The sequence below is a fragment of the Akebia trifoliata genome, chromosome 7 (assembly GCF_017979445.1).
Source record: "Akebia trifoliata isolate Shusen 1 chromosome 7, ASM1797944v1, whole genome shotgun sequence".
NCBI classification, from domain to species: domain Eukaryota; kingdom Viridiplantae; phylum Streptophyta; class Magnoliopsida; order Ranunculales; family Lardizabalaceae; genus Akebia; species Akebia trifoliata.
In genome coordinates, this window is record NC_141381.1 from 32,961,647 (window position 1) to 32,985,781 (window position 24,135).

Genomic DNA, 24,135 nt, shown 5'->3' on the forward strand with positions numbered 1-24,135 from the left:
GGTCATAGCTATAATCAATAAAGATGTATTCCAACCATTTAAGGTCAGATGAATGGATCTATCCATCCATTCATTCTATCTAATGTCATATGTTTTGTTATAATACAAAAGTATAATGCTTTCCTAGTTACCTCCTACTTCAAGCAATTTTATTGCTTTAAAAAATATATACTATATGAAAATTATTCATATAATGTATGGGTGGACCAATGTAAGAAAATTATTCATTCTTTTCTTTATGGTGTGTGAATAAGAAGGTTATGAACTTGGTAACAATGAGAACTTATTCATTCCTCCAAATATATAACAAGTTAAGCATCTCCAACAGACTCTTTAAAGTCTGTTACCTCTTATTTTAAATAGTGAAAGATGACAAAACTAACTACAAGAGATTCTTTAAAAGTAAATGTCAAAATAAAGAGTGGGGTTCTACTCTCTACATGTAAAGAGCCTCCAACACTAATTATTTTAATGTTAAACAATGAAAAACATTTTTCTTATTAACTCGGTAAGATTTCAAATCTTAATTGAAGGTCGTTAAGATCACATGACAATTCAACACAACATCTTTCTAAATTTCATGAAAATTAAACTCATATCCAAAAAAAAATTGAACTTGATTTAAGGTATTGAAAATAGATAACTACCGAACTCTCAAAACTTAAAATTAAAATTTAATGGTGAAACATAATGTGTTTTTTTGAAGAAAAAAAAAATCAAAATTCTTAGAATTTCCTTCTCTACAATTTCGTGACATCGGATCATGTATTTGGATGCCAAGATGTGAGCTCACTACCCTTATTAGGATTTAAGTAGGTTTTAGCAAATGTAAAATATTGTAAAATATTAAGAGTAAAGAAAGATTTGATGATTCTCTTGGAGCAATCAACAAATGTTAGGTTAGTTAAAATAATATTTATCACTTTTTGACAAAAGATGCTCTTTACTTTAAAGAAAATTGTTAGAGATGCTCTAAGTTTAAATCATATTTTGCAATTTCTATTGGTTAATCTGTTTAACGAGGGTTTCCATTTCCAAAGTTGCCCTCTGAATTTTTTATGCAGATACACCAACTAAATAAAAGTTGAGGTCATTTTTGTCTGTTTCTTCATTTAATGAATTAAGTAACAATGGTATCCTATTTATGAGTTTTAACTTGGTCCAACTTCAGTCATGCTTAGAACAATCTAGATTTTAAACCTATGTTTTAAAACTCGAAAAACCGACTCAACTTTGAGGTTGATGTTAGTCAAGTCAGCTTGATGGCTAAAGATTCTAAGTGTCAATATGGGATTTGGGATATGTATGGGTGGACCAATGTAAGAAAATTATTCATTCTTTTCTTTATGTTAGGCAGTGTCAAGCTGATCATGCAGGATTTGGGATATGTAGGATCTTTCTTTAAAGTAGTCAATTACTAGATAACACATTGTAGAATGTCGGCACCCTATTCCAGCAAGTTGACACTAGGTCGGTTCCATAGAGCAAGTCGATGTCCCATTCCCATGTGTCAGGCAATCTACATAGCGATCCCTTTTTTAAGGAGATGTGCAAAATAACCACTAAATTAAAAAACAAGGAATAATTTGCAAATTCTTGGACCTTTTCAAATAATTCGTGCATTGTACTTGCTAATTTTTTTATTGGTATGTTTTGTTTGCTAATTTTAGACATGAATCATTCCCAAACATTAATTATTGAAACAATGATATCTATACTTCAAAGTTTACTTTTTAATTTTTGTGAACTTTGAATAAAAATCTGGAACTATTCTCCAACTTTTCACTTAGGATTAATTAAGGGATTGATGCATCTTGTAAAATGTTGAATATCAAAGCATTTAAGTATTAACTTACAATTGACCCTAAGTTTTAATCAAGTAAAAATATTTTGATATAATAATTTTCTTTTCCTAGTTACTCCAACATCTCTCTCTCTCTCTCTCTCTCTCTCTCTCTCTCTCTCTCTCTCTCTCTCTCTCTCTCTCTCTTCCTGTTAATATCATTGCTGCACGTGAATTTAAAACGTTGATAGGGACGATGATGATGATGGTGATTGTAATCTGCCAGTTGAATTTCTTGACTATGAGACCCATTTAGTAGATTGCAATCTACCTTATTAAATAGCTCATGGTCCATACCCCTTGACAGAAGTTCAATGCATTATATTCAAAGTGTATCTCAAGGATATATATACTTAGTAAGGTTTCAACTACCATCTTCAACTGTTCAAGGAATTGGTAAAAAGAAGGTATTTATCTTTACTATTTTTATTTGTATATGTATGTATATAGTACATCGCCAAACACTGATTCGGGCAAAATTCATAGAGATTGAGGATTTGTTTAAACATCTTTCAATTAGTTGGTATAAGAGCTTAAATAACCAAAAAAAAAAAAAGCTTCCTTCCAAAGATATGGGATTCACTAAAAATAACTTAAAGCTTATTGAATATGGTCATTACCTATGGATCTAATATGATATAGGTTATGTTCTTATAAATTTTTTCTCAAATCTATTTAATTAAATCAATGTTTTTCATTAATATGTAAAGATTTAATTTCTCCAATTCTTTTATCAATATATATTAGAGTATTATAGGCAGTAATGTAATAAGCTGTACGTATTGTGATAATGCCAATCATATATGTTAAAATTGGATTAAATATTTAGAGATTATAATGCAATTTGAATGTAATTATGTTAGAATGGTTAGGATTTCCTCTACTTTCTATATAAATTATCTTAAGGTTATTGTAATGAATGAATTTAGTTATCCAAAAGCCCTTGATTTGTTAGCATCCAACCATTGGGTTATCTATGGATTCACGAAAAAATGGCTCAAGAAAAAACACACGATCTTGACCGTGTAAGCATGAAATCCAACAGTTGAGACTTATCCTCAAAGATAAAGTACTAATGGCAAATGTACCCTAAGGTTGTTTTTGGATTGAGAAAAGTAGAGAGAAGAGAAATTCAATTTCTATCCATCATGTTTGGATTGCGAGGAGAGAACTTGGGGCAACTTTGAAATTTTAAAATATCTTAAAATAGATCAAAGGGCAGAGTTAGCATTATAAAATATCTAAAAGGGTTTCTCTCCATTTCTCACTTCTTCTTTTCACTTTTGGAGAGAAGAAAACCCACCTTTTTTTCCTCTCTTCTCCAATTTTTTTCTTTTCTTTCTCTCCCCACTTAACAATCCAAACAGGAGAAGTGGAGAGAAACTCATTTATTTTCTCTTCTCTTATTCTCTCCATTTCTCTCAATCCAAACACAGCGTAAGGATACATATAAATCCCAACCATTGGGTTTCGCACTAATTCTTGAGTCAACAATATCTTGACCATATGTATAAGCCTGGAATATTGTTGGGCTTTTGCTAAGGAGTGTCAAAACCAGCCCAAATTTAACTTTGGATCCACAAATAATGCCTGAGCCCAACCTAGCTTGCCATGATGACAAAGATTGTAAGGACCGCGGTCCCCAATTTGATCACATGGACTGTCACATGGCCCAAATGACTCTAGTGTTCGTGATGAGAGGGGTAGAGTGCATTTCAAATTGTATCTACTTCCCTTATGGGGTCTCTTCTGGTGTCCTGTGCTATGCATTTTACGGGTTTTTTTGGCTATATAGTTTGTCTCTTGGTAATCTTTGATAGCTCGTATGTTTTGCTTTGCATTACCTTTAAAAAAACGGTTCAAAAATAATATCTTTAAACAGTGTTTCTGTTTTTCGGACCAATAAACTTGTTTTTAATGACATCAAAAACTTGATGATGACTGCGAAATGAACACAGGTCTATTGTATCATCACCTATAAACTTTATCGACTAAGTTTGTTAGCGCTTTGTGGACAATTCTAATCATAAATACTAATTTTTGTAACTCATGTGCAACTGTAGAAATCACCCGTAATTACAATGACAGTGAGACAAAGGGCTAATAGGTAGACACATATTCAGATTAGTTATTTTTATTTTATTAGAGAAACACCCTTGCAACACATTATAAAACCAGAATCTCTCTTTGAAATTTATAAAACAACTTCTTATGTTAATCAGTTTTGCAAATGCACATGCTTTAATCAATTATTTGGATCATTGTTAGGTGCCAACCACCTTGGTGTGTCTATTGACCAAGATTAGAGACATGATTACTTATTATTATTATTATTTTTTTTTAAGTGATTCTAATCATTCCAATGACTTTTCAGCCTATGGATTGGCCAGATACAAGGAAGTTCGAATCAATTTTTCGAGAATACCATCATCATCTATGGTTCGAGAAATTTTTTTATCAAAAAACATTTAAATAAATAAAAAATGTATGAGCAAAAGTTTAAAGTGGATGGATTCAGATCCATCATCCATGTTAATTAAGCTCACAAAAATGTTTTGGGTCTTCGAGCTGATAATGCAAGTTACTTCTAGTGTACTGCTCGTAGAATGAACATGACGAAGATCAGGATGTTGAATTGAGTGGGAAAACTAAGAAAAAATTGAAATAAATATATTCAAAAAAATTTATAAATAAATTCAATGGGAGATAAAATAAAGGAAAGTCGTTTGAGGACAAACATCGGCATCCATGAGAATAAGCACTCTTAAGTCTTTAACACAAGTCAAAGAATCTAAAGGGGCAATAGAAAGATTGAAAATGGCAATGTTTCACCTATTAGCTTTATAATTTCACATAAAATACTTAACAAATAACATGGGAGAAGAAAAACATCTTCTAAGAGTTCTAAGCCTACTAAGAGACACTGATCAAAATAAAAAACTAATAAGTGAGCAACCAACCCCTAGTGAAACAGAAGACAACAGTAACAACAAACCCAGTCGCAACTCCAAGTCCAAACTGCATGCCTATAATGTGAAATTTACTCGCCTCTGGTTCATATGAGGATTTGGGAGGGGTGTGCACCTGCGGTGGCCAAGTACAAGGGACCCAATACCTGCCACAAAGGCCTAGGTTCCCTTCAAAACTTGTAGTTGGGAATGTCGAGAACTGGCGTGCAGTAGGGATTGTGCCTTGTAAGCGATTGTGAGCGACATTGAACGATGACAAGAAGGTGAGCTCAGTGAGGGAGATGGGTATTGTTCCAGATAAACTGTTATGAGAGAAGTCTAGGATCTCCAAGCTTGTAATTGTTGACAAGTTACCAGGAATTGTTTCAGATAGATTGTTCCAGCTCAAATCAAAAATCTGAAGTTGAACCAAATTCCCAAATTCAGGCCAGATAATGCCAGTGAACCCATTGTTACTCAAGTCCAAAGATTTCGGCAATTGCAGATACTGATTATACTCCAAATCTTCGGTCCTTTGGTTCCTCAATATAAGTGGCTTTGCCATTAGACTGCTTAGTTGGGTCAAATTTATTGGGATTTCCTCTCCAAGGAAATTGTTCGAAAGATCCAAGTATTCTAGGTTGTTCAAAGTGCTAAACCAAGCAGGGATTAGACCAGTCAGGAAATTTCGGGACATATCTAATACTTGCAAATTAGAACAGTTCTGCAACCATTGTGGGATTGGACCTGAAAGACTGGTATTTGGCATCGAAAGAACTTTTAAGCTAGCAAAACCACGAATTTTGTTAATGGGTGGTGCTTCTTCAAAACTAGGAGAATTTGAGCCAATTGACAGAGTAGTCAGGTTTGAGCACTTTTGAAGTATCTCCAATGCGCCTGAGATATTTCAAAACTTGTTATTAGATACAGAAAGATATGAGAGAGACTGAAGGCGTTCAAAGCTCTCTGGGATTTGGCCTTCAAGATTGTTTCGATCAAAGTTCATGATTTTCAGTTGTTTACAAGAGGAGAGGTTATCAGGAAGACGGCCCCAAAACTGATTTGAAGCTAGATCGAGGAAACTGAGGCGACCCATTGCAGAACAATTAAGGTTGATTTCGCCACTTAAGAAGTTTTTTCTCAAGTTGAGATAGCTGAGGGCTGAGCATAGAGAGAGGGAAAAGGGTATAGGCCCGATGAAGCTATTCGAGTGAGCTGAGAATCGCTCCAACTTCCTGAGACTGACAAACATCTCTGGGATGATTCCGTAGAACCCATTACTGGAGATATCCAAATCTATTAGTTTCGATAAATTTCTGAAAGTTCTTGCTGTGAGATTCCCATAAAACTTATTCTCATGAAGATGCAGACGCGATAAACCACGGATAATTGATTGGGTATAGAACCCGAAAAGTTATTTTTATTGAGCAACAGCTCCCTAAGAGACTGACAATTTCCGAAAGTCACTGGCAATTCTCCATAAAAATGATTCAAGGATAGATCAAGAATTTCAATATGACTTGAGGTGTTACACATACTCAAGTCAACCAAACCAGAGAAACTATTGTTCCCAAGGACAAAAGCCATTAAATATACAGACCCAGAAAGGACGGGCTGGTTGCCTCGGAAAAAGTTGTTCGAAATGTTGAAAACCTGAATTGCTGGTAAATCTATAATAGACGGAATCGAACTATTAAAATTGTTGTAACTAAGGTCAAGGACTTGTAACTGATTTAATCGAAACAAACCTATGGGTATAGCACCTTCAAGGGAATTAAAAGAAAGATTGAGAAATCTTAGCTGATCAAGACCAGATAATGATTTAGAAACGGAACCTTTCAAGCTCTTACCTCCAAGATCTAACGCAACCACCCTTCTACCCAAAACCCCATGAGAAGAATCGCAGACGACACCATACCAACTGCAACAATCAGAAGAAGCATCCGTGCTGCTCCACTCAATAATCTCATAATCCAAACTTTGCGAGAAACTCAACAAGGCTCTTGAGTCGTTTGAGTTGCAGCTTTGTTTCTGAGAATTTGAGAAGTGAGCTGAAAAACATAACACCAGAAAGACAGTAACACAGAAATCTTGAACATCCATTATCAAAACATTGGAACAAAGAGAGAAAAAACTTCAGTTTTAATGGTTTTATAGAACAGTTTAGACAAATTCAAACCAACACTGATAAGTAACGGATTTTTAATTATTAACTAACTGTTCCCCTTTTATTTAAAACAGCCGCCCCTGGAGAAACAAGCATCAGTGATCCTTCAGGTTAATATTTAATGAACCTTCACAGTAAGATCTCCTTAACTTCTGCCACACTGGTTATTAATTTAAATAAAAAAATAGACCCAAAGTTATTGTTTATTCTTACTCTTAGATTCCCAAATTGACTTGGAAAACATAGAGTTGAACAAGCATGGGAAAAGACATCAAGCAACAATGTTAGAAAAATGACCACCATGAATAAATCAACAAATCAGTCAAGCTAAAAATGCGTCGTGTGACACACTGTTCAGGGCCAATCAACCAATGAACAGTTTTCTAATAGTTCATTCTTCTTTTGAACCAATACCCACAAACATCTATATGTATTTATCATGTGCTAGCTTGCTAAGTTGGCAAAGTCTGCAAGTGTTGATACCACAACATGGGTTTATAACCCGCTTTCACCCACTAATTACTAACCACTAACCTGCTTACGTCTGAACATACATATATTGGGTTGGGATCTATTGACTCATGGAAAATGAACTCATCCAGTTGCATGCATTCCTGAGCTTTTAAATGTGAAACCCAATGATTATAATAAAAGATCTATCTCGAGAATGTGATGATGATCTCTAAGATGAATCATGACCATTGGATTTTGCATTTACATGGTCGGGATTGTGTGTGAGCATATGAGTTCATTTCCATGAGTCTATGGATCCCAACCCATATGTATAGTAGAGTGTGCCCAGTTTTTGGGATTGTAAGGGAATGTCACAAACCAGCACAAAATGATCCACAAACTGAGCCTGAGCACAACCCAGATTGCTGTAATTCTAGCTCATATTACTCATAAACTGAGCTTCGCCATTCAGGTTGTGGAATAGCCCAGCCTACACTGTTAAAGTTGTTTCTCAAGTTGAGGCAGTGAAGGGCTTACGTTTGAGCAAGGGAAATGAGTAAAGGTATTCGAGTGAGCTGAGAATTGCTCCAAACATCTAGAAACAGTCAGTGATATTCCATAGAATCCATTATTGGAGATATCCAAGTCAATTAGTTTCAATAGGTCCAGGCGCCGGATAATCTTGTGTTCAAGTCTTTGAACCAGGAGGAGAGGGGGTGGTTGGAAAGGCAAATAGGGGAGGAGGTTAGAGCAGTTCTTTTTTCGATGAGTGGGGATAAGGCGCCTGGACCAAATGGATTTAACATGGAATTTTTCAAACATTGTTGGGATATCGTTTCGAAGGATTTCATAGAGGTCATCAAGGAATTGCAAGATAAGAAGTATCTAGATTATAGCCTCAATAGCACTTTTGTGGCATTGATCCCTAAGAAAGCTAGGGCGGATAAGATAGAAGATTTCAGACCCATTAGCTTGGTGAGCTCGATGTACAAGATTATATCCAAAGTGCTAGCGTCGAAATTGAAAACAATACTGCCTAGTCTGATCGGTGACGAGCAAGGGACTTTTGTTAGTGGAAGGAAAATTCTAGATGAAGTTTTGATAGCCAATGAATGTATTGACTCTAGAATTAAGAGCAAGAAAGAGGGGATGATAGGAAAATTGACTTGCAAAAGACTTACGATCACGTGAATTGGGACTTTTTAGAGTACATGATGGGAAGGATGGGTTTTGGAGAGAAGTGGATCGATTGGATAATGAAATGTGTCACTACAATATCTTACTCGATTCTTGTCAATGGGAGTTTGGCTGATTTTTTTAGGGGTACGAGAGGTTTGAGACAAGGGGATCCCTTATCTCCGTTTTTGTTCTTATTATAGCTGAAGCCTTGGGTAGATTGTTTAGAAGAGCGGTTGATTTAGGTAAGCTTTCGGGGTTTAGGGTTAAATATGGACCACTAATATCTCACCTTCAATTTGCGGACGATACACTAGTTTTTTTGGATCATTCAAAAGATCAGGTGAGGGTGCTTCGGGTTTTAATGTGTTGCTTTGAGGCTATGTCAGGTCTATACATTAATCTGCAGAAGAGTAAACTTTTCGAAGTAGGAGAGGTTCAGGATATTCATTTGATGGCCACAACGTTGGGTTGTGGGTATGATACATTGCCCACGTCTTATTTGGGACTACCGTTGGGAGCTCCATATAATAGTATCAAAATCTAGGATAGCATGATTGAGAAACTGGAGAAAAGGTTGAGCACGTGGAAGGCAAATTATTTGTCGAAATGAGGGAAAATTACTTTGATCAAAAACACGTTATCGAATATCCCGATTTACTTCCTCTCTTTGTTCACGCTCCCGAGGTCTGTTGAAGGTAGATTGGAAATGCTCATGAGGGACTTCTTGTGAAATGATATGAAGGACAGGAGGAAGTATCATTTAGTCATATGAAAAATGATTTGCACACCTAAGAAGAACCGGGGGGGGGCTAGGCATAAAGGGTCTTAGAATAGCTAATAAAGCTCTTTTAGGAAAATGACTTTGGAGATTCGATGACGAGAAAGGTAATTTGTGAAGGAAGGTTATTATGGCCATATACGGGGATAGGAGGTTAGGATGGTATAATGATGAGTTTAAAGGTTCGTATGGGTGTAGTGTTTGGAAAGGGATTCTTAAGGTGAGTGAGAATCTTCAGAAAGGGATTAAGTTCAAAGCAAGTTTGGGAGATCAAATTAGATTTTGGGAGGACATTTGGTGTGGCACCTCGCCTCTGGCATCTCAATATCCGTTTTTATACGCTTGTTTTATTAAGAAGAACCGCTTTATCCAGCAGTGTTTGATTGGCAACGAGTCCGGTCCTACTTGGGATTTGGGGTTCAGGAGAAACTTTAATGATTGTGAATTAACTGAGGTGACATTTTTCCTTGATCTCCTGCATACGTTTCACATCAACGATAGTAAACATGATAAATTTTTTTTTTTTTTTTGATAAGTAGTAAACATGATAAATGGGAGTGGATAAGGGCTAAGGACTTGAAATTTTCGGTCAGATCTTTCTATAAGTGACTCACTCCTTGTGTAGAGCGATTACGTTCGAGTTCCATCATTTGGTCCAGGTTAATTCCCTCTAAAATATCCTTCTTTGTTTGGTTGGCCTCCCTCTGTAAAATTCTTACGTTGGATAACCTGATTGTGCGGGGATGGATCACCCCCAATTGTTGTCTCCTTTGCTTGAGAGACGGGAAATCTATTGATCATATTTAAATCCACTATTCCTTTTCGTATAATATTTGGTCAAACTTCCTCGGTCTTTTCCATGTTATTTGAGTTTCTCCCTATAAGATCTCTTTTTTGTTAGAAGAGTGGACCAGTAATACTTTTCACACCAAAAAACGGATCTTGTGGGATATGCTGCCAGCGGCTATTGCTTGAGGGGTCTGGAGCGAAAAAAATAACAAAGTGTTCAATAATAAGACTAGTAGCTCTCATGCATGCTTCTTGGAGATATTGGATTTTTAGATGGTACTCTTTATGTGATTATTGATGCTGTAATTTTTCTTTGTTTCTCTTATTGAGGCTTTCTCGGCCTCCTTGTATTTTGTTTTCCCTCTTTATCAAGATATTATACTTTTCAAAAAAAAAAAAAAAGTTCCCCGTGTTAGATTCACATAAAACTTGTTCTCCTAAAGATGCAAGCACCTTAACGATGGAAGTGCAGATAATTGATTGGGTATAAGATTCCCATAGAACTAGTTCTCATGGAGATGCAGACACTTCAAAGATGAAAGTGCAGATAATTGATTGAAAATAGAACCTGAATACTTATTTGAATCAAGCGACAGCTCCCTCAGCAGCTCACAATTTCCTAAACCAACAATTCTCCCCAAAAAACCATTCGATCTCCGATCAAGCAAACATCAATGGATGCAAAAGAACACGCAAAGAACAAGGAAGAAAGGGGAAAAAAGAAATTGGCCATAATGATGTTAGTACCAAAAGACGAGCAAAACAAAATTATGACATCAGATGACACAAAGTGGTCAGTTGATCGCTGCCATGTGGCACAATCATTACGTAAATCATCACTGCATTATATTAGGGAACCACAGATATTCATAGGAGCATATAACACATTAAGTCCCACAAAAAACACCATAAAGAAATAAAGGAGCTTTGGAATTGCACAACAAACCACCAAAAAATGAGAATTATTTCTTCAAGTGCTTGCACATTTTATTTCCCCGTCAACCAACTGGTCTTCCATTATAGATGTCTCTGGAACATGTCCATCAGCACAGTAAATGAAAGAAAATAACATAAGATGCCTAAAACTAAACGCATTGGTCTGTAAACATACAACTTCCTCCACTGCAGGTCAGCTGGGCATGAGATCAATACATCAAGATGGCCTGGTTGTCCTGGAACAAAGACACTTGGCCATGCAGCACGCAAGCCTGGTAACAATCAAAAGAAATAATCACTTTCATCAATGGTAGCTTTAAAGTTCATTGTTCAAGGATTGTGAAGCAAGACAATTAATAAAACACCATCATTGAAATCACAATCTTGCACCTTCATATACAGTTCTAGTAATTACTCAATGACACATAACATAGGAACTCCCACAAGAAGAGCCTGTGAAAATTGCCTCCACATTATATGAACCCTGCAAAAGCTCAGAATAACACATACTGCCTGGTTTGCTATCTGCTGGTTCAAAATCCTCATGTCAGTCTTATAATGCAAGAAAACAAGAAAAATGATAATGATACCACGTGAACTAGGAAGTCCTCAAATAAATTTCCTTAAATTTCTTTAAGGATTTACATCAAAAGAATAAAAAGCCTGAAATGCTAATGACGGCCTCTTTAAATAAGTGTTCATTTCCTTAAAAAATGCACCTATTTCTTTTCTCCAAATAGCCCAACAAATCGCATAGGGAGTCACCTCCATAGAATTCTCTCTCTTGAAATAAAAGACAAGGACTACCAACTGTGGAACAAAAATGATATTGAACAAGGAAAACACCAACCAATTTCGAAAGAGCAATAAAATGGGACTGAATCTAACAGGTAAAATTAAAATGGATAAGAAGATAAAAAATCCACAAGAATAATAACTTGAGCAATTATGTTTCTATAGTCAAAATTCTATCCAAAGGTGTACCAAAAGGTATTTTTGGACCCAAACAACAAGCACAAGGGATTGATAGAAGGTCCTAACTGAGAAAATTCCATCCTGACTTCTGTTCAAAATCCTTCAATCCTCCACCAAAGGAAAGATAGGAATGAGATTTATTATTAATAATGTTAGTAAGGGACTCAATATAACAATCATTGAAGTTCCTTCCGAAACAAAAAAAAAAATCAAAAACGTTTACCCCCATCCTGGACAATGAAATTGTGAACCAGCAACATTTTCTTCAATAAAGTAGAAAATTTCAAAATTGAGTTTTCAGAGGGGAAGTATCATGCCATCGATCCTCCTAGAAGTCTGCCCTATTACCCTTTGCCTACATCTTTTGCATCTACTTTTGGATTATTTATAGGTTATCCACTATATTTATCGATAATCTCTACCAAAACCCATGCATCATAATCACCCTTTTTGAAAGTTTCTTTGAGTCGCATTCCAAATTTCCCTTGAACAGGTATCACCTTTATTCTGACACCAAATTAACTCTTCTTGTCATATTATGTCATTATTTCAAATGAATAAAATAAAATATCACAATTGCTAAGAAATCAGAAGTAAAATGATCTCTGCAAGAGATCAAGACCTCTTGGACCACTTTGAGGGTGATCGACCTCTTAAGCTGAAGCCAAACTACCATACCTTTCTTACATTCACAAATATAGTTTCCGGCCAAGCCAAACTTTCCACTAAGTTTTTTGGGGCTATAATATAGATAGGTTGAAGCACCAGTCTTTTGTGTCTCCATCCAAGCAACCTCGACAAGTGTAGAAAACAGAAATGAGCTCCCTAAAACCTAAACTAGAAAACCATCATGACAAGAAGATATTTGAGGAAACAAAACAAAATTTACACAAATTACCAACTAATTCTAATAACTCTTATTAAAAGCATCTCCAGTCCTTATTTAAACCCCTAAAAATGGGAAAACAAGCGCTCCAGTCCTATACTCAAACTTATATCAAATCAAAGGAGATTCAAAGCTCAACTCAAATCCAAAGAGATTCAAAATTTTACTTAAATCTCATGACTCAAAATTTTTACTCTTCATTTGATACGGACCACTCCAATGGAAAACACCAAATTTTACTCAAATTTTTTTTTGAAAATTCTCATCTTATCTTAAGAGCATATTTCTTTCATTTTTCATCCAAATTTTTTTCTCTCCCCTATATTTCCTTTTTTTCTTTCCCTCCAAAACCTATGTCCCTCTCAATTTCCCTTTCTTCTAAATTTTTTCCTTCCAAACTTCCTTCCCTCTTATCTTTCCTTCCAAAATATTTTTCCGTTGCCTAAAAAGCTTTCCTTCAATTCTTGAATCTTGATTTCTTGAAAATCCTTAAACCCTTAATCATTTCTCCAATCTCTTAACCTTGAATCCCTACCCTATAAACCATTTTCCTTTAACCCTTATCCAACTCCAACTAAAATATCGTAATTTATAAAACTTTGCATTTTACATTTCAATAATCAATTGGGATTTTGGAAACCCTTATCCTATTGTTGCCCAAATCCTTAACCCAATTCCAAATCCCAAATCAAATCCCTTAACCCCTTACTTTCATCTTCTTCCCTCATCATCCTGCATCAAGATTTGAGTAAAATTTTGAATCTCCTTTCATTTAAACCTCCTTCAATTTGATATAGGTTTGAGTAATGGACTTGAGTGTCTATTTTCCCATTTTTTACTCAAATTTTGAATTTGAGTTGGTGTTTGAGTAAGGACTAGATATGTTCTTATATTTGAGTGAAAATTTGGAGAAACAAATAGGTTTTGAGGAGAGAATTTAAAAAAAAAAAAAAAAGGTTGGAGTACAAATTTGAGTTTGCCTTTAGAGATTTCAGTTTGCCACTAGAGTGCTTCATATCAAATGAAGCTTTTACTCAAATCTGAGTAATAATTTGATTCATGGCTGGAGATGGCCTGATAAGAACCCAACTCAAAGTAGTCCTACCATCCTAACTTTTCACCAAATTAAATTTGGAAGCAAAATTCAAGACCATACAAATAAAAAATTCTCACTTTGGCATATAAAGAAAAAAATCAAATACACTCATATCTGCCATTCTCTAATTTCCAAAACATGAAAACCCATTCAAGATCCTAATTTTAATAATCCAAACACATAATTCAAAGTTCAAAACCCAAATATTAAAGATCTCAAGCTCATGATAGTTCAACAGTTAAAATAGTAAGCCAATTAATAATTAATTACATGGCACTCCCTCCTCAAAAAACAACATCATCAAAACCCTAATTCCAAAAATCAAAATTTCTCACCTATTTCTGATACCCTCCACCCCTGGCATTGTAATCCTCTTCAACCTTCGCAGTTAAATAAACTTTGGGGAAATCAGATTCATCGAATGTCTTCTCCTTCATCATCTTCACTATATCATCCTTCTTGAGGATCTTTCGGCGGATGGGTGGGCGATTGCGACGTTGATCACGAGTGTGGTACTTGATGTCGTAGACAGTTTCAGGGTTGGAGGTAGGGATGCAAGCTTTCTCGTTAATGGTGGCGGGGCAGAACACGCGGTACTCGAGCGCGCTAGGGACAGCGTTCTTGTACTCGGGATCTGAACAGGGGCCTGTGATCTCCCATGGTTTCTTGATGAACCGTCTCAGAGATTGGAAGATTGATTTTGCAGTTGAAGATGCCGAAGATACAGCCATGGCGGATCGGTTGAGACGAGAGAGACACAGAGAGATGGAGCGAAAGTTAACGGGGGAAGATTATTCTTTATTTGTTAATTTGTTGTGCCCTCCTCTTGGAGTGTTTGGAAACAAGGACAATGTCATCCGGATTAATGGCAATTCATTTACCAATAATTTAGAGAACTTCTACGATGAGGAGATCATCCTCACCAAAAATCAGCTCATTTCAAAACTTCTAACCCCATCAAAAATGATTTATAAAAAATGAACGGTCCACAATTTTTCAACTTGTAAACATGGGGTTAAAATTTTTGGAATGGACTGATTTTTGGTGATGATGATCTTCTAATCATAAAGATCTTCCTCACCAAAAATCAATCCATTCCAAAACTTTTAACCCATGTAGGACAAAACACGTTTGTTAAAGGGTAGGGTAAAAGTTAGGGTGTTGAATATTTCCCATATATATATTTATAGCGAGAGATATATATAAAGTATAAAATAATTAACTCTAATCACAACTTGTAGGGGTTCCAAACTAGGGAGTGAAAACAAAACCAAGGTCCATGGAGTATGTCATCAGTTTGAAAAGAAAGTTTTAGGATTGTGACTGATGAATTTAGTTAATAGCTTAAGGTTTCTCTTAATATATCTTTAGTAAAAAAAAAAAATTCTTTATAATTAGTCTCTGAACTTATTCACATATTTCTTATGATTGAAATGTCAACATTATTTTAATTATTTGAACTCAATATTTTCGTTAAAAAAATTAGATTTTTCGTCTATCAATCGAATTTGGGAGACTCAATTTTTAACGAAAAGGAGTTGAGAAGGAAGAAAAAATCATTTTCGAACATTTTGAAGATTTATGTAAAAAAGGTTAGAATTTTTTTAAATTATTATTATTATTTTTCATATATTATTAAAAAACTCAAAAAACAACAACTAAACTCAACAATTTTTTAAATTGTTGAACTCGACAATAAAAGGTGATGAGCTTGACAATAAAATAAAAAGTGTTGAGCACGGTAATAAAAAATGTCAAACTTGACAATTAAAAACAAGGTGAGTTCTACATTGTATAAAATTTTAGAATTACATCCTCATTCTTTATTTATTTTATTTTAAATTATTGAAATATATCAAAAAAGACATCTAAATGTTCTTAATTAGAAATATATCATTTTCAATTATCATTCACAATAAATAAATAAAAATCATCAAAAATAATTTCAATCACCATTGAAAATCTTAAGTATGTGAAGAAGATGAGAAAATAATAATTTAGATATTTCAAAAAAAAAAATAATAATGCTGAAGTGACCTCAGTAGAAAACATCTTGACGTGGTGGCCTATACATGTCTATAGATGTGTTCTCCGAGATATGAGTAAAACACATTTACAGACATGCAGGTGCCATCACATCAAGTTGTCTCTTTAAGGTCACTTTAGCATGAGTCTTTCAAAAACATTATAACTTAGGGATGGGTTTATTGGTTGAGGCACTATTAAAAAATAAAAAAATTTATTAAATGGACTATGAGTCATGATTTTATGACGCCCCTTCAAACATTCGTTCCTTAGTGTGGCATGGGTTAGAATCACATATATTTTCTCGGGATACACAATTGTACATCCTCATTAAATATGTACAGTTGTAAAAAGATCTATGATTCTAGCCCATGCCATATCGGGAGCATATATCAGAGGGGTCATCAAAAAATTCATTATTGATGGACTATCAAGTTATTGCCCAAAACTTAGAGATTATTTAGAAAGGAATCCCTTTGTTAAGGTCATTTAAGTAATTTTTTAAAGAAGTTTTATTATTATAAATATTTATATGAATGTGGAGGGGGTAAGTCAAAATCACACCTCCTTTGTATTCCAAAAATATTGGTCAAACGAAGTTTGACTCATCAGAGATTTAATACAGTGGTTCAATGCAGTACAAAAATATACATCCATCATCAAAGATACAGATCTCTCTTAATCAGGACCGTTCAATGGAGAGACGCACCACTAAAACCGTTCAACAAATCATATTTTATGACCAAACTACCCTCAGACCTCTAGTAGCATTTTAAGATCTAAACTGTCTCCCCATCTTTGTGCGCCAACTGTTCTTGTTCTGTACTTGTTCTGTTTCCTGTCTCGCCATCTCTCTCTCACCTTTCTCATTCACTCACTCTCACTGTCTCCGAGACTCTAAACTCTCCATCAGAAGATGTAAGTTATCTTTGATCTCTTGTTCCTTCTTACTAGTTTACTATTTGATTCTTCCTGTACATCTGTATCTGATTTTTTGAGATTTTTGTTTTTGTTTTTGTTTGATCAATTTTTGTCGTTTAAAAAAAAAAGTTTTATTCATTAATTTACATTGGATTTCGTTTCGAGATCAAACAGTTCTAATGATGTAGTTTAGTTCGTTTCCTTCACTGGGTACCTGTTGATGTTTCCGATATTGTTGTGGAAGAATTACTGAAACTGTGGTTTTGGTTTGAATGCTTGATTCAATTTATTTTTAGTCTTTGATTTCTTGTTCTTTTTTATTACTGGGTTGTGTTTCGTGTTAGAGTTCAAAGTTTTAGTTTTGGAGTTTCTGTGACTTCTGGATCTAAGGTCTCACCATTGTTTTTGGTGGGATCGCGTTGTTGTTTTCTTATATTAGGGTTTTGTATTGTTATTTGAATAAGGGTTTCGATTTTGTTTTCTCAATCCCTGGTTTTAGGGATTTAATGAGTATAATAGGTTTTCTAGCTTTCAGTTAGTTTCTGGTTTCTCTTCAGTTTTAGACCCTTTTTCAAGTTTAATGATATTTAGTTATTACTTAGTGGAGGTCATCATTGATTTTGTGCCAATTGCAGTCGCTATTTGGTGTTTGAATGTGGTAGTTACATTTTAGTTTGGTGTGCCTACCGGGAGAAAAAAAATTACTTTTTTTTTATAAAAATTTTGGTTCCCGGGGTTTAGGATGGTCGTTAAGGTTTTAGTGTGTTTGATTTCTGAAGCCATACCATGGGTTGCATAGCTGTTGTGTATCAAATGCTTCTTTGGGAACTAATTTATTTCTTTTGGGAGTTTCTTATTGCTCTCAAATGGTTAATATTTAGGTTTTTTATCTTCTTGATATATTTTTTTTTCCAACTTATTATGTTTCAGGGTTTCTAGCATTTAAGACTTAATGTACTTGTTCTTTTGAATTGGTACTCCGAGAAGCCAATATCATTTTCAATTATATTCACTTGACTGGGTGTTAGTTTATTTGGGTTCTTATTTTGGGTCCCAAGTGGTTTCTTCAAGGGATTTCCTAGCTGCTTAAGTAAATCTTGGTATTTGATTTTCTTCGTTGATTTTGGTTTTGATCATCTTTTAATTTTTATATGATGACTAGTGCTTATTATTTGTTTGTTTTATGAGGACTGAATTCGGACCTATTTTTCCCTTTTAATTTCTCCCCATTACTTCTATTATGAGATATTCCTGACATAGTATATTTCTGTTGGTTTTCTGCAGAGATGGCAATGCCAACTACAAGTCCTTCCCCAGCTCCAAGTGCCCAAGTGGTTGGAAATTCCTTTGTGGAGCAGTATTACCATATTCTTCATCAATCCCCGGAGTTGGTTTACAGATTTTATCAGGATTCAAGTGTGCTAAGCCGCCCAGGTCCCAACGGTGTAATGAAATCAGTGACAACCCTGCCAGTAAGTTTCTTGAAACTGTATTACATTGAGCCACTGACAATGTGTTCTTGATTGATGTCCATTCTTCTTTTGTTATCCACATACAATACTTCACTAAACAGGAGAAAACAAACATGGGGAAAAACCCATTTATTTATAACGAGACAATTCAAATTCTATGCCAGGCAATTCTACATGGGTTGGAGGCTTCGCTTCTCATAATGCTGCATTAGGATTGTCAAGTTGCTTACCACCCCACCCCATCACCCACAAAAGAAAAAAAAAATGATTATTTAGCTAGTAATAATTTTGTCTGTTTCTTGTTAAATATGTGAGCGACCAATTTAAAAGATCCAGATCAATGCATGGCTCACTAATCTTCCAATGAAATATCCCTTGACCTGTTTATTCCTTTGAAACAATTTTAGTTCATGATTTGTTCTAGATTGTTGTTATAGTAATATTTTGAGTAGAAATATCTTTTAGTTTCTATGATAAATTTGTGGACATGTTGTGGTTCTTGGAAATTCTGATTGTTTGTGCTTTGTATCCAACATCAATGTCGATACTTGTTATTATGTCGGAATTATTTAGTGCAAACTTCAAAACATGGCACCAACTATTGGCTACCCAATGAAAGCACAAAGTTTTATGCATTGAGTGGCTTGTTCTTAGACTTTTGTCAGTTATTGCAGCTTGTACTCCTTCCATTCTTTTGTTATTTTTGCTGTCTATGCTTTTCTTCCTCCTCTTTCTATACTTTATTGGTGTTACTGTCAAAAATCTGTGAATGGCTCAATAAAAAAGCTTGATCTTTAGTTATCAACAAAACGATTACAGTATAACGTCAGATGGTGAATAACATTTCATTGCCATTGGCCTTGTACCAGGCCATCAATCAAAAGATCATGTCCTTGGACTACAAGGAATATAAGGCAGAGATTAAAACAGCAGATGCTCAGGACTCTTACAAAGATGGAGTTGTTGTTTTAGTAACTGGATGTTTAACTGGGAAGGACAATGTGAGAAGGAAGTTCACACAATCATTCTTCCTAGCCCCACAAGAAATAGGTTATTTTGTCCTAAATGACGTTTTTAGGTATATGGATGAAAATGAAGCATTGGAGACTAATTCTGTGTTAATCAATGTTGTTGGTGAAAGCATTCCGACTATTCCCACAACCCTAGATCAAGGTTTGCTTCATTATCTTTTCTTTCGTTTCCTATTTTGGTCTTTGATTGTAGAAATTTTAGCTTTATTCTGTTTTTCGTTAACAGAGCCCTCTCATGATCCCGATCCTCCTGTGCCGGACTCTGTTATATCTTTTGAGGAGGAGAAGCTCAATAATAGTGAGGAAGTCTATGAGCCATCGGACAATGAGGAAGGATCGGTTGTGGATGTTGAGGTTGTTGTGGAGCCTCCAGTTCATTCAAGTCAGAATGAAGTTCTTCCAATTGCTGAGCCAGCTCCTGCTGTCCAAGAAGATGCTCCTAAGAAAACTTATGCATCAATTGTGAGATATATACACAGAAAAGCCTTCTTTTGCAGATTTGGATGTTGAATTTTTCTCCATGTTTTTTACTTGTGGATATGCAATGTGTGTTACAGGTGAAAGTTATGAAGGGGAATGTGGTGCCGTACCCAGTCAACATACCAACTAATACTGCAAAGGTGGCACCTGCTACCTCTGAGCAACAGTCCTTTGGGTCCACAGCACCTGCTCCAGCACCTGAAGCCTCAGCTCCTAGTGGCAACAATGCCTCTGAAAGTAGCAATCTCCATGTGGAAGGTATTCATCTCTTACTTCGTATCAATACATTGCTGTCTCCATTTTTACAGTATAATTTATCTGTTGGAGCACTCTTATTACCTCAGATTCTTTTTTTTTCCCTTCTGTTTTTTTTATTTTTTTGCTAGGCAAGCAAGGGTCAGTGGTCAATATGAAAGTGGGTTTAAGAGATTTTGAACCCAGGTTGTGGGTTCAACACCCCACAAGCCTTACCAACTTAGCTAAGTTGGTACCTTCAATTCTCATATGTTATTTGTATAACTTTCTTTTTCTTTTTTTTTTTCGAAGCAAGCTAGGGTTAGTGGTCAACGGGAAAGTGGGTTTAACAGATTTTGAACCCACGTTGTGGGTTCAACACTCCACATGCCTAGCCAACTTTTTATATGTATGTGGTAAGAGGAAGTATTTTTATTGTGGACCTTTTTTTTTCGGAAGCTAGCGAGTTAGTGGTTAGGGATAAGTAGGTGAAAGTGGGTCTTGAACCCAGGTTGTGGTATCAACTCTCTAAGACTTTATCCAACTTAGTAAGCTGGCTACTTCCAAATGATTGTCATTATATTGCATGCTTATTTGCATTATATATTGGATATAATATATGTAGGTCAGATTTAATGTGCCTAGGGGGTGTATTGGTTCTACCTCGAGCAACATGCTTGACACCCTCAATAGTTGTATTAATGTTCAAATACCTACATGTATAACTGTCTTTCCTTTCAATTTAATGTTTTTTTTTTTTGGAGCTCTTATCTAATTTGTGCATCCTATTCCTCACAGTCGAGGGTCACTCCATCTATATCCGGAATTTGCCTATGAATGTGACAGTTGAACAAGTTGAAGAGGAGTTCAAGAAATTTGGGCCTATTAAGACAAGGGGTGTTCAAGTCAGAAGTAATAAGGTTTGTTTTATGTATATTATGCAGCATTTCACACCAATTTTACTTCTTTTAACATAATGTTTATGGTTTTTGTTTTATCTTCTTTTTGGTGCAGCAACAAGGATACTGTTTTGGCTTTGTTGAATTTGAGTCATTGAGTTCCATGCAAAGTGCAATTCAGGTATGGACATTGAACATAATCATCCTTTTTTTTTTTTCACTAGTTAATTGAACAAGTTTATGATTCTGTTTTGGCTTGGTTGAATCTGAATCATTTAGTTATGTGCAAATTGCCATTCAGGTATAGACTTTGGCACTTAATCATCCGTTTTCCACAAGTTAATTGAACGTGTTTATGGTTAGTTTTAGGAAGATATAATATTTTTGGAGAGCTTATGTTGTGATACCACCAGGATGATTAAGGTGAAGATAACCATTCTTTTTTTTTTTAAGGGTAAAGAAAAGATAAGGGATCCTCATTCTATTTCATCTTCTTCTCCGAAGAAGAGTGCTATGCAAAATACTCATAACATACAAAATATTGCTGGATTACCTGCACTGTCACATCTATTGATTGGAAATGGCAACGATGCGTGAATAACGGGAAATGAACCTTCGTCAATCAACCAAAGAGGATTCATCCGCATACACAGAATTCATCAAAGCACAATCAGTGTTCATTGTCATCCAAAATTTTCCTCACATTTCTTTAAATTGGAGACCTATCGAACTAAAAACAATTCACAATAGCTGTATGACCAAAAAACCATAGCTTGGTTGAAGACTTTATTGGAAAACTTGTGCTTTAGTTTGGTGATTTGGATTTCTATAATTGAATTATTTTAAATGGCTGTTAAAATGAAAGAAAAGAGGATTACAAAATAAATATTACTCATTAACTCCTATATATGCGTAAAATCCTAAACGAAAATGGAAACCACGAATAAAATTTGTGGATGGAGCTTGGGTTTTGCATTCCAACCCTAGAAGCACAGGAAAACCCATAAATTTCCACCAACCTTCTTCTTCCAATTTTTTTTTTTATTTTTTTAATTTGATTTTTAGGAGGGGGGAGGGGGGAGAGCTTGTTATGCCAAACACTCCCAAGTCCCAAACATCAATCCTTCAAAATAATTGCAAATTATATATCTTGTTGCAAATTTATCCTAGGTACGCTCTAGGAAAATGGAAGTGTTTTAGTTTGACAGTGATTCCAGAACCAACTATAAGTACTCTATTCAGAACCGTAAATGAAATCCCCATTGTTTACTGCTCTGTAATTAGAATTTTGCTGCTATTTGGTAATTTTTTTATTGTCATAAAACAAGTCTCTAGCAGCAGTCGTTCCTTCCCGAATTGTCTTGTTAGCCTAGCCTCTAGCTGTTATTTCTTGATTTCAATTCTAGTAGTATCTTGCTCCTGCATCCCTGATCTTGTTGGCCTAGCCTCCCCTGTGCATCCACATCATCATAATCATCAAGGGCTTATCCCAAATATCCAGGGTGGGCCGAATGAATCAGGTCATCAATTCTTGATTGATCCATTCAATTATTGGAACTGATCTAATTGGTCATCTGAGGCTTGAATGAGTCACAGTTGAAACAGTCTTCAACTTGGAAAGGGGATGATATCTTCAAGATCACTCAATTACAAATACATGAATCACTTGCGGTTCTCATGGTTCGAAACAAATGCAATATTAGTCTGGTGACAAATCAAGTGTTGGAACATGCTATTTCTGCGGAGAGTGTTGCATAGAACCTGAGTTAGGCTTGCTGTTAAATCTACAATTACAATGTTTCTTCTTCTTTTTGTAATCGGGGGTTTAAACGGATCCCCAGCTGCTAATGTTTCTACTTTTATTAATTCTTTATGGGATAGGCACGCAGGTGAAGGTGAGTGGGTATTCAACCCGTCTGTTGTATTGCACACACTACTTTACCAATGTGCCAAGTTGGTTAAACAAGCCAATGTTTCCTTTTGTTACGAAACAACCTGTAGACCTGTTAATGTATCCCTGCTAGAGAAAGCCTTTGAGGGCTTCATAAATTAATGTAAGCTAATCACTTGTAGAGAATTCCTCTACTACCCAACTCCACGTAAGGTGCTTATCTAGCTCATAAAACCTTGAGCTCCATGGCATGTTCTTAGCACCATTCACATTTAGTTTTCTTGCTTAGCCACGTATCTAACCATGAACCTGTTCAATTCTTAGGCGTCACCGATCACAATTGGGAGCCGTCAAGCTTTTGTTGAAGAGAAGAGAACTACATCTCGAGGCGAGTGAGATATTTCTGCATTTCCTTCTATACTGATAGTAGGCTTTGAATTTCCAAGGCTAATGATCGTGAAAAGTGTTCAATAACTTTATTAATAAGTTCAAGCCAAGCCAAGATGCTTGGGTCACCAGGCTCATGCTATTGGACTGACTATGCTGCTGTTGATTGCAGGTGGTAGTGGAAGAGGGCGTTTCTCTCCTGGAAGGGGTGGATTCCGGAATGACAACTTCAGGAGCCGTGGAAATTTTGGTGGCGGTCGGAGCTACGGAAGAAATGAGTTTGGAAACCGTGGTGAGTTTTCAGGTCGTCGAGGTCCATCTGGACGAAGTGGAGAGGGTTATCATCGTGTTGATCAGTCTGGCAATGGAAGAGTTGGTCGTCAAGGTGGGATGAACCAGACCACAGTTCCTGTGTGAAACTGTTTGTGGGATATCTCTAGACTGATGATTTTTGACAGAATGAGGAGCGGCTTTTCTAGCCCTTGGACACTTAAAATTGAGGTTTGTGATAATATAATTCTAAATTTATCTGAAAAGATAATTCTTTCAACTCTGGATAGAGTTCATGCTGAGATGATCAGAGGGTACAGTTGTTCAACAAGATATAGCCGTTAATTTAGGTGCACCATGTGAATTTTCTATAAATTCTTCCGATCGATATTGTATTGTACTTGTATACTATGCTGTTACTGGATGATCCTAACCATCTAATAAATGGACCGTTTATACTGTATTAAATGATTGT

At 35.5% G+C, this 24,135-nt stretch overlaps 2 protein-coding genes across 3 annotated transcripts; one reads left to right on the forward strand and one right to left on the reverse strand.

The window, feature by feature from the left end:
- Positions 1–11,090: 11,090 nt before the first annotated feature.
- Positions 11,091–14,886, reverse strand: LOC147399222 (furry). Its single transcript, XM_086448700.1, has 2 exons — positions 14,386–14,886; positions 11,091–11,365 (listed from the first exon to the last, which is right to left on the reverse strand). Exon 1 carries the CDS (start codon positions 14,779–14,781, stop codon positions 14,386–14,388), a length of 396 nt encoding a protein of 131 aa, XP_086304826.1. The 5' UTR covers positions 14,782–14,886; the 3' UTR covers positions 11,091–11,365.
- Positions 14,887–16,834: 1,948 nt separating this feature from the next.
- LOC147399223 (Nuclear transport factor 2 (NTF2) family protein with RNA binding (RRM-RBD-RNP motifs) domain-containing protein) lies at positions 16,835–24,128 on the forward strand. 2 transcript variants are annotated; one of them, XM_086448701.1, is made up of 9 exons: positions 16,835–16,993; positions 18,281–18,468; positions 19,338–19,641; positions 19,726–19,961; positions 20,057–20,237; positions 21,012–21,133; positions 21,228–21,293; positions 23,328–23,391; positions 23,563–24,128. In XM_086448701.1, the coding sequence occupies exons 2-9, from the start codon at positions 18,283–18,285 to the stop codon at positions 23,805–23,807; spliced, it is 1,404 nt and encodes a 467-aa protein (XP_086304827.1). In that variant the 5' UTR covers positions 16,835–16,993; positions 18,281–18,282; the 3' UTR covers positions 23,808–24,128. The 2 variants fall into 2 exon arrangements, with proteins under 2 accessions (XP_086304827.1, XP_086304828.1); XM_086448702.1 differs by lacking the exon at positions 16,835–16,993 and adding an exon at positions 17,038–18,096.
- Positions 24,129–24,135: the final 7 nt, after the last annotated feature.

Bases quoted from the DNA above. Each gene is read 5' to 3' on its own strand.
- LOC147399222 (XM_086448700.1), bottom strand. From the start codon at position 14,781: ATGGCTGTATCTTCGGCATCTTCAACTGCAAAATCAATCTTCCAATCT.
- LOC147399223 (XM_086448701.1), top strand. From the start codon at position 18,283: ATGGCAATGCCAACTACAAGTCCTTCCCCAGCTCCAAGTGCCCAAGTG. The intron at 18,469-19,337 runs GTAAGTTTCTTG...GCCTTGTACCAG, and splicing joins AATCAGTGACAACCCTGCCA to GCCATCAATCAAAAGATCAT. The intron at 19,962-20,056 runs GTGAGATATATA...TGTGTGTTACAG, and splicing joins AGAAAACTTATGCATCAATT to GTGAAAGTTATGAAGGGGAA.